Source organism: Hydractinia symbiolongicarpus, chromosome 8 (genome assembly GCF_029227915.1).
Source record: "Hydractinia symbiolongicarpus strain clone_291-10 chromosome 8, HSymV2.1, whole genome shotgun sequence".
Taxonomy (NCBI): domain Eukaryota; kingdom Metazoa; phylum Cnidaria; class Hydrozoa; order Anthoathecata; family Hydractiniidae; genus Hydractinia; species Hydractinia symbiolongicarpus.
In genome coordinates, this window is record NC_079882.1 from 10,269,229 (window position 1) to 10,282,333 (window position 13,105).

Genomic DNA, 13,105 nt, shown 5'->3' on the forward strand with positions numbered 1-13,105 from the left:
CTTGAGTTATTATTTCGTTTTTATTTTTAGGCAAAATCTAAAGCTCATGTTTTTATAAATTATTCTAATCGAAGAAATCGTGTATTGAAGAAAACGTGCCGTATCCTTTGATATGTCGCGCTTTCTGATAATTTTTATTATTTACACTATGTTTCATCTAGAAGGCATCATCCTAAACGGAAGAAATACACCGCCAATTGTAGATTTCCATTGAAAGTCACCCCTGAGGCGTTAATTGATTATTTAAAAAAAAATTTAAAAGATTTTCGAAACATCCATTGTTTTAAAATAAATCACTTTGGGAAACATTTAGCCTAGCGACCTTATCCTTGCAGTGTAAAAAGACATTCCAGTGACTAGACAATTGTAAATCGATCCTTTCAGCGAGTGCTAAGCATGATATCTTTGGCTGTTGTCTAGTTGAACGGTCAGTTTGCTTGCACGGAATCCTATTTGAAAGTAAATGAAGGTCTTTAATCATAATAAATAAATACAAAAAAAACTCTAGGAAATGTAACGAGCCCACAAATGATAAGGTTTGAAGTACATTCAATAATGTAAAAGAAACATTGGTGTTAATAACAACCTCGATATTTGTAATAAAAATTGTATGACATTACATAACACTTCAACCTTGTTCCCTGGACCCCTTTTCGCTTGTTTAAGTTCTTCTTCGAAAAGGGGCGAGCCCTGACATGACGTTGCAAACACTTCTGTAACTTAAAACTGGTGGATTTGACGTAGAAAGCCTTTTAAAATTTTGAAAACTTATTCCTAGACACATATAAAAAACGTTAACTATAAGTAATAGCATATATTCTAATCCAAAAAAGTTTAGCTTAAAAAATATACCTATATATTGAAACCTAAAGTTGTTCGCCGACATTTTTTCTGTCCATTTCTTAATCTTGCGGAAATATATTTTTGTTGCAACTTGAAATGAAAATCCTTGTAAATAAATTCCAAGCTAATACTGTTAAAAGCTTAGGATCCTTCCTAGCCTCTTTTTTACTTGAGTTAATAATGCAGAAGTAAATAAAGCTACTAAAAACCGGGAAAAGTGACTAAATGAGAGAGTCAGTGAGTTAAAGTTCCGCAAGATCAAAATTGGGCGAGTTTTTTTGGTTACTTTTGCTGAAGACATAAATTTTGCATCTTAATCTAGAATCAGAGTCTAGAGTTTAGGCAGCATGATTATACTGACGATGGCGTACTCCAAATTCCGACCAATATTTTTTCGTTATCCTGATCACCATATCTTATGTCACTTTGGCTTTGACAAATATGGCATGACACAACTTTTTCCTAAACAATAGTTAAATCAATATTTTCACCATAAAGTTGCTTTACCTACTATAAGTGTTTAATTTATTATTTTTAATATAATTTAGAATAGATATATAAAGAAATAGAAAGAAATAGAAATAAGTAAAACAAAGAAGTTAGGAATACAAGTCTGTTTTTCTAACTATTGTTCAGTAGCCGTTCCTAATAAGTATGTTTGGTAAGCAACACACCCCTGTAGCATCTGCAGTCCCTGGGCACCGTCGACCCTTCATCATGGAGAATTTTCTCAAAAACAAATAACAAATATAACAAATAAAAAAACTGTTTAAAGTAAAACGAAAAAAAAAAAGTTTTTGACATGCTTGTGTGGGTTTCTTCAAGAATTATTTGCTCGATTCTCTCAGTGAATTCAAATTTAAACATAGTTAAACAAAAATTGTTTCGCTCACTTTTGCATATTCCATCGATAGTAGCTAAAAATTTTTAGCCTTAAGATTCCCTTTTTCGTTATTTTAAAGAATCTTTTCTCTTTTTTGTACAATAGCCTAAACACTGACAAATATTGTACAAATACTTGAATGCAATATTTCGAAGCTGTTGCAAAACTGCCTAAACTTGAAAATCTTTCAATAGATTAGTGTTGAGTTGTGTACCGCGCAAACCACTCAAGCGTAAAACAATGGTTCACTTAACATCTTGTATCATCGCTTTCGGCAAAATATCAAATTATCAAGGTGCTAATCAAATTACCAAGGAGTTTTTGGGTGTTTATTTTTGTCAATAAAATGCACGCAAGGTGAAATATAGAAGGTAAGAAAATATTAGGGAAGATATTCAAAAATATATTCAAGAAAATATTGCAAATGTTTATTCGCGCGTAGCAAAAATTGTAACAAGACATTTTTAATGTTCAAAACGACAAATTCTTCACTACCCATTGCAAATTATTTGCAAAAACAATGTCTGAAAAAAATGTATTACCATTTTTCGTTTGAATTTTTCAGTTTTGTTTACAAATTGTGTTTAAGGCGCCATTTCTTCAAATTATACTAATAGTTTGCTTACAAATTTATTTGTAAAATTTATATAATTTGTGAATACGATGTACAAGTGCATGTATAAACGTGATCAAAAGGCGTGATACAAGAAAATATATTTTTCATAGTTTTCGGATAAGCACAAATATTAGCCCTTAGAATGTGTTTTTGAAATAACCTTTTTTGCCAAAAAGTAATTGTTGGCGAAGGAAAAGATATCGATAGTTCATGTTTGATACCTTTTGGTAGCCTAATTCATCCTCGTTTTAAAACTTGAGGAGTACCTCATAATAAGCTTCTTCTCTGGCGCTACGGCGCTTCAGCAATGGGCTGTTTTCGCCTAATTCTTCACGGTATACCTTATTTGGGGAAAAGTCCCGGAGTAAATGTTTTTCAGGGAAAAATTAATAGTCGGTGGAATCACCAATGCATAGACCTATTCACTTTCCCCGACTAACAGTTGGGTCTTAAGTAAAGAAAAGAATATCTAATTATTTTTGTATATCTTCTTTATATCTCTACATCAATTTCATTATCGTCATCACTGATTTGTTGTTCGTTGCCAGGACAATCATTGCTATCTGTCTGTCACAGAGAAAAATGAAAATCCTTTTAAGGAACTTTTGCTGTGTATTTTCTTACTTGTGATCTTTTCCTTTTATGTAATCATTCAAGTTAATTAGTTAATATGATAACTAGAAACATTTTAATGAAAAATAGGCGGGTAGTAAAGTTGTCGACAAATTTCTGTCGGTTAAAGTTAGTCGGAGAAAATTATTAGTCGGGAGAAATTTTAGGTAGATAAGGTATCACCGTGTTTTGCGTGTTAAAAGAGTTAATTACTACTGTGGCTAATGCAAACATACCTTACCGGGACTAAAATGGAGTTAATAGCGGAAGATGAGCACTAAATCGGTCACTTTTCCACGGGTGTTTTCCTTAATAAAGGTACATATTTAGGAAGAGGGTATTGTAATTATGAAAGAAAAAACGTTTAAAACCTCTAACAAGTATACTTTATCTAAGAAAAAGTATTAAGGAAAGGGCTGTTTATATGAAAGCTGAATAGAACAACTTCACAATAGCTGGAATGATTTTGTTCGTTTTTATCCTTTGAGAATTCTTTGACAGCCTTAGAATACCTTTTATCTCTTTTCTGGGAACACTTACTGAGTGTTCTTCTGTCTTCTTTATTTGGTATAGCCATTTCAGATGATGTGTAGGGAAACGTTGATTGTGTATATATAAATTAACATTCATGTTTAAGAATCGGGACAATGTGACGTCAGCAACAAGGATCCAATTTTGATTGCGAATTCTAAAATTAAAACCTTCTAGTTTCAGATTTTACAAGCCTGTTGATTTCAATTATCTTTAACATTCATTTAGCCACGATGTTATCAAGACCTACATTGTTTACTCTTTTACTAGCGACTTTGGTACTAGTAACATCCAAACACAAAGGTAATTATCCAACAATTTTAGTCTGAAAAAAACAGGTGAGAAAGTTAACAACTGTGACTCGTTTTTGTTTTTAGGTCTAAGACGTAATTGGACTAGCAAGTCTAAGAATGCCGCAGTCAAATCGCATGTTGAAGGTAAAATTTCAATTTTTAAAACATAGGAGCTTCTTTTTTCTCATTTCTTAGTTGACAAATAAACAAACCAATTTTAGACTTATTACAAAATTGACGTATTACTTTTCCAGGACAAAAAAACAACAAACGTTTTAGCGTTCCACCATTCACCAACGGACACGTCACAAACGAATACGACATGAACCCAGACTTAATAAATGGTAAAGTATCTAATGACGAAGTTCATTCACTAATTGACGGACAAATACCTAATAATATGGCTCCACAGAATAGACTAGGAGAAGATGCGGGCATTATCCCTGCATCAAATAACATGCATTTTGACCAACAAACAGGTCAACTTAGCCGCGATCCGACGCTGTCATCTTTTGTTTCAAATCGTGACGACTTTAGCATACAACCGACATCAAGAAACTTAAACGAGCTTGGAAATCAAGACTCATACGCAGCAATGCATGAGAAACCATCTCCAATTGTTTTTAATCCATCTCATGCAGCCAATACACCAATAGGAGGACTAGAAAATAATAAACAAACTGATAGCCTTTCTGAAAACGCACAAGAGTTTCCCAATGATATGTTATATGGGAATCAAGGTGATCATTTTGGACAACCCCTGGCAACTGATAAAACTAATGGGGAACATTTAGGACAGATTGGTGTAAATGGTGAAAATTTAGGTCAGCTTATAGAAACGAAAAATCAAGAGAAAGAATTAGACGTTGAGGTTAAAAAAGCATTACATAATTTAAACGAAAAAGAGCAGGGGGAAGCAGTACAAGAAGCGCTGAATGACCAGCGTGAATTGAAAACTGCTCAAAATATCGCAGATGATTCTCCTTTTGACAGTCCCACTGCAGCGGCTAAAGGTTCGTTACCTGTACTACTACAACATAGACTGTCCATACACCATTAATATCTTAACACGTGAACGTGGATGACATTTCTGACGGCCATTGTAACTTCTTCATGTTCAATCTGTTATATTTTTCCTATACTCCCACAGCGCTAGACAGTATGATTTATATACGTCTGCAATTTTAAGTTGGGGAAGGTAAAAGCTTAACCATAAACATATTCAAATAATTTTCCTGTAAAAAAAATGGCGACAAAAGTAAAGCATTCTGAGAAGTTAAACTAGTTCAAAAACTAAAATAAAATTTAGCAATCCCTACGACAGCGGGGGAAGAGGGAACTTGGGATGGTGGGGGAATAATCCTCCAATGATTTTGTTGCTAAGTAGTAAAGATATTTGGGAAAAGACCGAAATATCCCGTATAGAGAATTTACCGACCCAGCACTTTTAAAATCATGTCTTAATCTATAATTAGTCATTATAATATCACATTCGTGTTCCGAGGGATTTTTGCCTGTTTAATATGAGATAGAAGTATTGTGTACAAAAACTAATCGATCACCGCGCTTCATGCGCCATTTAATCTTGACCTGGAAAAGTGCTGACTAAGGAAAAAATAGTTATGGAAAAACATGAAAGCCAGTCATATATCAACATTCAATTAACAATACAAGGGTATTTTTTACTGCCTTGAAATAAGGGTGTATGATATCAGGGTTTTCTTAATACTTGCCATATTTAGGAAACGTGCTACAAACGTCACCAGCTACTGAAGAATTTCCTTCACGACGTCACTTGTCAGTTCACACTCATCATCCTCACCATTACATGATAGATCCTCTGCCGGTAAAAAAAATTGTTATTTTAATCAAATTGTTACTAAGTTATGGATTTACTTTAAATACTTTTTGTTAAACGTTAACCAACAATAGTGATAACCTTTAGCTATGTTTTTCCGTATACTTTTTAACAGGAAATATGTGATTAATTGTAGATGACAATAATCACTTACAGATTCATAATAAATCTTTTTTTGTTGATCCTACTGCAGGTCCACTACTCCCGCCATCATCACCATCATGGTCATTATTATGGAAATGAGGGATTTGCAGTCCTCGGAGAGCACGGGCACAGTATGGTAGGTGAAGGGTATTCAGTGCTTGGGAACCATGGTCCAGATCTAGCTGCACCTGGATATGCTGAAGTACTGGATCACGATCATCCAGGAGGCTACGCAACTTTAGGTGGAGAGTACTCTGCAGGTATTCCTGGAGACGGATATGGACATGGTTATGGCTACGGACATGCAGGGCTAGGTAGCGTTGTGTTCAAATGTCATATTTCTAGACCTTAAAAAATACAAAGCATTCTAAAAATATATAAATAAATGCCAAAATTCTTTTCTAGCACCGTTCGGAGTAAATTACCACAGTGTCCACATGCTTCCACATCCGCACCACCATCATCATGGCCACCACTTTGATGATATTTTTCCGCTGGCTGCGGTAGGTGCACACGATGTTGGTGGTGATTCTGAAGCTGCTGGCATGATTGAACGCATAACAGACACCAATAGCGAGGACAATGACGCAGCGTTAAACAACCTCGCGAGTCACTTGGATCAGAGAGTTCCGTATGATTACGGAATGATCCATCACGGTGATCACATGGGAGCGTATGATGATGTTCATAGTTTTGATGGTGAAGAAGGCGAACATGGACCACATCCTTTACTACCAGGGGATGGAGATAGTTTAATGGTAGGTTTTCTGCATTCTAAGGTATTGCTATATTTAAAGCAACAAGATATGATAATTGCTGTACTGCATAAAAATGGGTTGTGTACCCATTATACCAGCACGGTATAGAAACATTCTACACATAACTTGCATGAAGGGTTACCTTTTGATTGTCAATGCCCTCTTTAACCATTCTGTATAATGCACATCTTAGACACCTGTTGATCATGATGACCCAACAAGCTCTATTGTGGCACACATGACGCATGGTCACGATTTGACGCACGTACATGGACACGATGACGTGCACGTGCAGGGTCATGATCATGGCCATGATTACGGTGGGTGGGCAAGTCACCCATATGTATATGGTGCGCACTATGGCGACGGATATGGCGATGGATATCATGGTGACCATCATTGGGACGATTATGGTCACGGGGATAACCACTATGGAGTGCCAGCTCACGTCCATCTACATCACCATCATACATTTTCACCATACCATGATGAGCTTCGATACCCAAGTTACGAGCTGCCAGTGCACGGCTCAGTTGTATCTGAAAGAGAGGCAAAGAAAATAGGTATATTCGTTATTGCTTGACAATGCCGTTTTCAACCAGCATAGACCTTCATACACAAACATTTTTTGGCATGGACAACATCTATTTTACGACTGCAACTAACTTCAATATGTTACTCTTAGGACTTTATGACGAAGCTTATCTTAAAAAATTGGGCATTTGGGAAGACGCAAGAGGTTGGGGTGGTAGCCAAGGTTAGATTAACGTTATGATTCTGAATGTAACTTATTTGTTGATTCTTTCTCACTCGTTCAGTTTCAATAAAAAATAGATAGATCACATTCAGTCCCAGTGAAAAAATCAGAGAAAAAAAGTCCACTTCGTTTTTGCATCAAAGTCAACTATCATTTTTTTATTTTTTTTATGATAACTAATTAAAAGACTTTTTTGAAAATTAAAAATCCAAATATAAGCCATTTAGGTCAAATTACCTGACTCATTCTTAGTAAATGTTTTTTTAACATAATCTACTAATTATATACTTTTCAAAACATTTTACTAACAAAAACTAATTTTTTTTAAATACTCTACTAATCAATATTTGCCAAAATACTTCACTAACGAGACTTTTTTTCACTCACAACACCACACACACAAATACTAACATACGCTAGGTCCTTTCGACAGACTTGCATGGCAGAGACAACTCCAGAAAAATAGTACAGCTAATAACACAGTGGAAGGTATGTTTTTTAAGGTACCAGTATTGCACTGATAGTGAATTCACATTGGTATGTGTCTTTGTATGTTCATCAGGCAATTTTTTTAGGGGGAATTTTAAAATTGCGGAAAATTAGGAGGAAGGTAAAACATTAGGATTTTTAAATTAATATTCTTAATCTCATTCTCCAAAAGAGTTGTGAGAATATGTTAAGGAACTCTTTTCCTGTGAGATAATTTAAGTTAAACAGTAAAAAAAAAAGTTTCAAGATGATCAAATTTACAAGGAATATTAAAATTTAGAAACTGGCAGTACTGGTGGCACAAGCACTGGTGGTGTGACTATTGGCCATGGTGGATCTGTTTCTATCGGAGGCTTGCCTGGCGGAGACGGTGGGGGAGGTTGCACAGTTCCTGCTGATGTAGCATTTTTATTCGATGGCTCCAAAATCAGTGAAAAGAAGGGAGAATATTTCAAAAAATACATTGAATTCGCAAAACAAGTGGTAGATCGCAATCCTCCATCATTGGAAGGATTTCACTACGGAGCAGTTGCATACAGCAAGAGCGGAGAGCTTCAGTTTGATTTTGAAAAGTGAGTTAGTTAAGTCTTTCTTCTGAAAATTCTATGATGGTAACTTTGCTACCGTGATGAAATTTAACACTTAGATCATACGAACTCAGTGGTGTAATGAGCGAGTTGGAAAAGATAAAAACTCCATATCCAAAAGACAAAGACGCACAATTAGGTGACGGGTTGAAAGTAACTAAAGAACAGTTGTTTGATAAAACTGGAAGAGATTGGGTGTACCAGGTAGAAAAAATTGATGTTGAATTTTAGACTTTGTAAAATATTCTTAAATTTTCTTTATAATGCGTTTATTGTTGTTTTTTTAGGCACTGATTATATTAACTGACTCAAAAGGGGAAGGGGAATTTGAAAAATGGGCACAAGAACTCCGTGACTCCACTGTCAACATATATGTCATTGGTAAGAGCGTGAGATCCCCGTCTTGATCGTTTGCATCAATTAAAAAAAATATATTCTATTTGTTAATTGCCTTGTGAAGTAGCGATGAGTTATCTAAATCTTTTTTTTTACCAGGCTTGGCTAACTCTGACAGTAAAGCAGATATTGGACAGATGGAAAAGATTGGAACTGACTTAGATAAACATCATGTATTCCAAGTTGACGCAGAAAAATTATTGGGAACAACGGAAAAAGTTGAGCATCCGCAACACTTAGCAAGTGTTATTCCTAACCAAGTTTGCAGGAGTAAGTTTTCCTTCTTCTTCTTCTTCTTCTTCTTCTTCTTCTTCTTCTTCTTCTTCTTCTTCTTCTTCTTCTTCTTCTTCTTCTTCTTCTTCTTCTTCTTCTTCTTCTTCTTCTTCTTCTTCTTCTTCTTCTTCTTCTTCTTCTTCTTCTTCTTCTTCTTCTTCTTCTTCTTCTTCTTCTTCTTCTTCTTCTTCTTCTTCTTCTTCTTCTTCTTCTTCTTCTTCTTCTTCTTCTTCTTCTTCTTCTTCTTCTTCTTCTTCTTCTTCTTCTTCTTCTTCTTCTTCTTCTTCTTCTTCTTCTTCTTCTTCTTCTTCTTCTTCTTCTTCTTCTTCTTCTTCTTCTTCTTCTTCTTCTTCTTCTTCTTCTTCTTCTTCTTCTTCTTCTTCTTCTTCTTCTTCTTCTTCTTCTTCTTCTTCTTCTTCTTCTTCTTCTTCTTCTTCTTCTTTTCGTAACCTATTTCTCTTTTATAGTGGATCTTATATTCGTGGTCGACATGAAAAAACCAGACGCAGATAGAATGACTGCGATTAAATCATTTATAAAGGATTCAACAGCAGAATTTGGAATGGGGCAATGGGGCAGTCACATCGCTGTAGTGGGGTATGGAGGTCAAGGAAGCAAAGAGGGTTGGGACCTAATGAGGTAAGATCTTGTACATTACATTAACTGCAAAAAATTTAGCAAAGGTTATTTCACTTTTCACTGGATTTTGTAGCAAAATGGAACGCGAAAAATTTACTGAAGCTGTCGACAAATTGGAGGATGAGGCTGGAAAAACTGCTGATTCAGGAAAAGCTATGGAAACTGCGTTAAGTATGTTTTTTTTATTTGTTTGTTATTTTATTTTTATTTGTTCGCTAATAGAAAATAAACAAACAAATGGCTTAAGGGTTGCACCATATTTATGTCACCATATAATGTCAACAGCAGGGAATTTTGTTTTTGTGAAAAACACAATCTCATCACCAGGGCTTTTTTTTTGTCTTGGAAAAACGCTCATTGTCTACTGAAGAACTCCCGCTTTGGAATTAAGCAAAAAGAGAATTTCAACTCGATACTTAAATGAAACTAAAGACTGTAAATTGATATTATTTAGAATATTACTTGGAAGAAAAAAATGAACCGAGGAAAGGTCAATTTTGGAGATACATCAATGTCACCGTCGTTATAACTGATTCCATGTTGGATGGTGACTATCTTGATGCTAGTAAAAAACTCAGAGACCATGGTGTCATAGTGCATGCTGTTGGTTGGGGAGATGTAGGATTATCCTTATGTTATTTTTCTATTTGACTGCTAAACACGTTATGTCAGATAAAGAACATTTGTTTTTTATCTGGCATAAATAAATGTTACAAAAGTGTTAGGCAGTTGTAATTCTTGTTCTTCGAGTTCTTTTTTGGATAACCCTGTTTGATACGAAAGAACCCTCAGTTCAAAGTTGATTAATCTGTGGCGCTTTTAAGTAAAGAAAAGAATGAAAATATAGTACAACAAAAAAATCTTGTGTTTTTAATATTTTTTTTACTTTTTAATGCCTTTTTAACACTATTTGAGTATAAGCTTAAATGTTTTATTAAATTTTGTCCTCGTTGATATAATGCACGTAGGCTGATGCAGAAAATGGAAAAGAAGCTTTAGCAAAAGTTGCCAGTGATTCTGATGACTTTTACGTACATTCTCACGCTGAAATGTCCAAGCTAGTTCAAGTAGCGAAAAGAATGAGACAGTATTTCGGTAAGTAATGGTAAATTTTAAATCTTGAAATATATTTCGACGTTGATGGTAAATTTTAAATCTTGAAATATATTTCGACGTTGTGTCGACTGGGCGGCAAATCTGAAAAAAAATGCAATGTATACATAAGTAATTATGTGAAAGTAATGTATAATTTTTTTAGCACAACTTTTGTTTGGTCGACAAGGAGAAAACACAAGGATTGAAGGAGGATGGTCTGCTCATTACGCTGAAAGTATGAAAATAACTAAATTTCCCCGTCCCTGACCTTAAAATTGACCTTAATTCAACCAAAAATTGCAGTTAAATTTCACAAAACTTCTGATCTTTAAAATCTTTGCTATGAGCAACAGGTAAACTGCGGCCATAAATGCCTAAGGAAAAAGCAGCTTCAAAGAAAACAAACCTCATCGAACAAAACAATAAAAATCATTGACATGAAAAAATTTGAGTTGAGCAGTCATGTGTAAATTTGTGTACATATTTTAATTAGTGAAAAGTGTGCCAAAATTTGATTGGTTTAAGATATTTAAATTTATTTAGTTACTGGTGGATCATCTTCTTCCCTTTCCTCTTCTTCCTCATCTTCTTCCTCATCTTCATCGTCGTCATCATCGTCATCATCATCAGCGTATAATTCGAAAACCACATCGGGTTTGACGACAGCTTCGGTAAATGGAGCACCAAGTAAAGGACAGGACAGATCTTCATTGACAGCTGTCAGCACAGATGATGTCATGATGCCCGATACACCATTTTCAGGAAATGCTCACGATAGCAACGAGCAGAAGAATGCAAAACAAGTAGCTGCTAGTTATGACATTTCTTCCTTAGACAGAGGTAAGTTTGGCTTGTCGACTCAAGCTTTTTATTTTCTTGTAAACATTTTGACAAAATAAAGAGAAAGTATTAGACTAATAACATCTGCAGTAAAACAAGAGTAATTTTGAACTTATGCTGTCAGAAATCAATCAATTTAGCACAAACTAGTTCCCATAACTACATTTTTTTATTAGACTCTTTCTTACTTAGCAAACGAAACCGTCCAAGCTGTATCGACTAACAACGGAACTACAAACGCAACTGCAGAGCCTGAAAAAGATACGTTTAAAGATGGCAATTCAACGGCAACAAAATTCAATTCAACTAACAATAATATAGAAAAAAACAAAACGACGAAACAAAAAGTAGACTTAATAAAAACTACTCCAGGTAAATAAAGATACCCCCGTCCACGCACACACACACGCACAGACACACACTACAGATTGTTAATTCATACAAATGTTTCCGGGTGTTTTTTATAGCATTAACCTTGTTGTTGTTTTCTTTCAGAAGGTAAATCAAAGGTACATCATCATGTGAACAAATTCTTAAAGAGACTACTTCAGAATTCAGGTATTTTTCTATCACCTACAAAATTGATCGATCAGTGAGGTCCTGTTAACACGAGATGTATAAACCGTTTGACTTTCGTACTTATGTAAACGCTGTTAGGGACTTGATCATACATCGTACTGAGATCTCAAACCGATATGAAGAACTCACTATGGGCTCCATGTAAACGCTGTCTAAGTTGATACTTGTGTGATTTTGATACTATCATTTGAGGTGTCAGCGAGCATTCACTATTGCATGCTTCTAAGACAATTTCTAAACTTCTGTGTAATATGTGCTGATTTCATCTGTAGCGTTGCCCGGCACCTGTTAACGTGTAATTTTTTATATCCATAGGTCATGCATCCAAACGAGTTTTACAAAAGAGACAAGGAAAAATCGTGAACGAAGACAGCTAAAGCGTCAATAATAACAACAAAACTTTTCACATTACTGACGAGTTCGTTCAGTAATCTTTCAAAGTGAAGCGACACGATATTCGGATAATCTTCCTCCATCTTTGCTACTGTGACTACTAATTTGTTCATAGTCGTAACTTTATCATGATCCCAAACCACCCTTTATATGTTCGATAAATCGGTTGTTCAGTAACACAGCTCACACGTTTGTACATACTCTCATTAAGCTTGCATTCGTCCAATATACACCTAGTGTACAACGGTAACACACTTAGATTGAATTAAAAATTAAATATATTGTTTTTCTTTTTTTCTTTTCAGTAAGTTGGATTTTCAGTAAGGTTATACCGTTAGGCAACAAACCCTGAAGACGACTATAATCAGGGTCCACACTATCAAAGGGCCATGGGGACCGGGGGCCATGCCCCTACTCCTTTTTGCAAAAAAAATTTTTTTTTGAGAGAGAAAAATTCAAATTTACGAAACGAAGGTAAGAGTGAAACTGAAACAAACCATGGTTTATGGTTTCCTATTT

At 35.0% G+C, this 13,105-nt stretch overlaps 1 protein-coding gene across 3 annotated transcripts; it reads left to right on the forward strand.

Annotated features, from left to right (window-relative positions):
• Positions 1–1,966: 1,966 nt before the first annotated feature.
• Positions 1,967–12,890, forward strand: LOC130655941 (uncharacterized). 3 transcript variants are annotated; one of them, XM_057458760.1, is made up of 23 exons: positions 1,967–2,097; positions 3,714–3,788; positions 3,863–3,922; positions 4,033–4,791; positions 5,521–5,624; positions 5,830–6,094; positions 6,186–6,538; positions 6,732–7,101; positions 7,224–7,295; positions 7,716–7,784; positions 8,065–8,356; positions 8,431–8,575; positions 8,659–8,752; positions 8,867–9,037; positions 9,508–9,679; positions 9,753–9,850; positions 10,134–10,297; positions 10,648–10,774; positions 10,938–11,009; positions 11,318–11,614; positions 11,807–11,986; positions 12,110–12,172; positions 12,509–12,890. In XM_057458760.1, the coding sequence occupies exons 2-23, from the start codon at positions 3,719–3,721 to the stop codon at positions 12,568–12,570; spliced, it is 4,059 nt and encodes a 1,352-aa protein (XP_057314743.1). In that variant the 5' UTR covers positions 1,967–2,097; positions 3,714–3,718; the 3' UTR covers positions 12,571–12,890. The 3 variants fall into 3 exon arrangements, with proteins under 3 accessions (XP_057314743.1, XP_057314744.1, XP_057314745.1); XM_057458761.1 differs by lacking the exon at positions 11,807–11,986; XM_057458762.1 differs by lacking the exon at positions 4,033–4,791.
• The last annotated feature ends 215 nt before the right edge of the window (positions 12,891–13,105 follow it).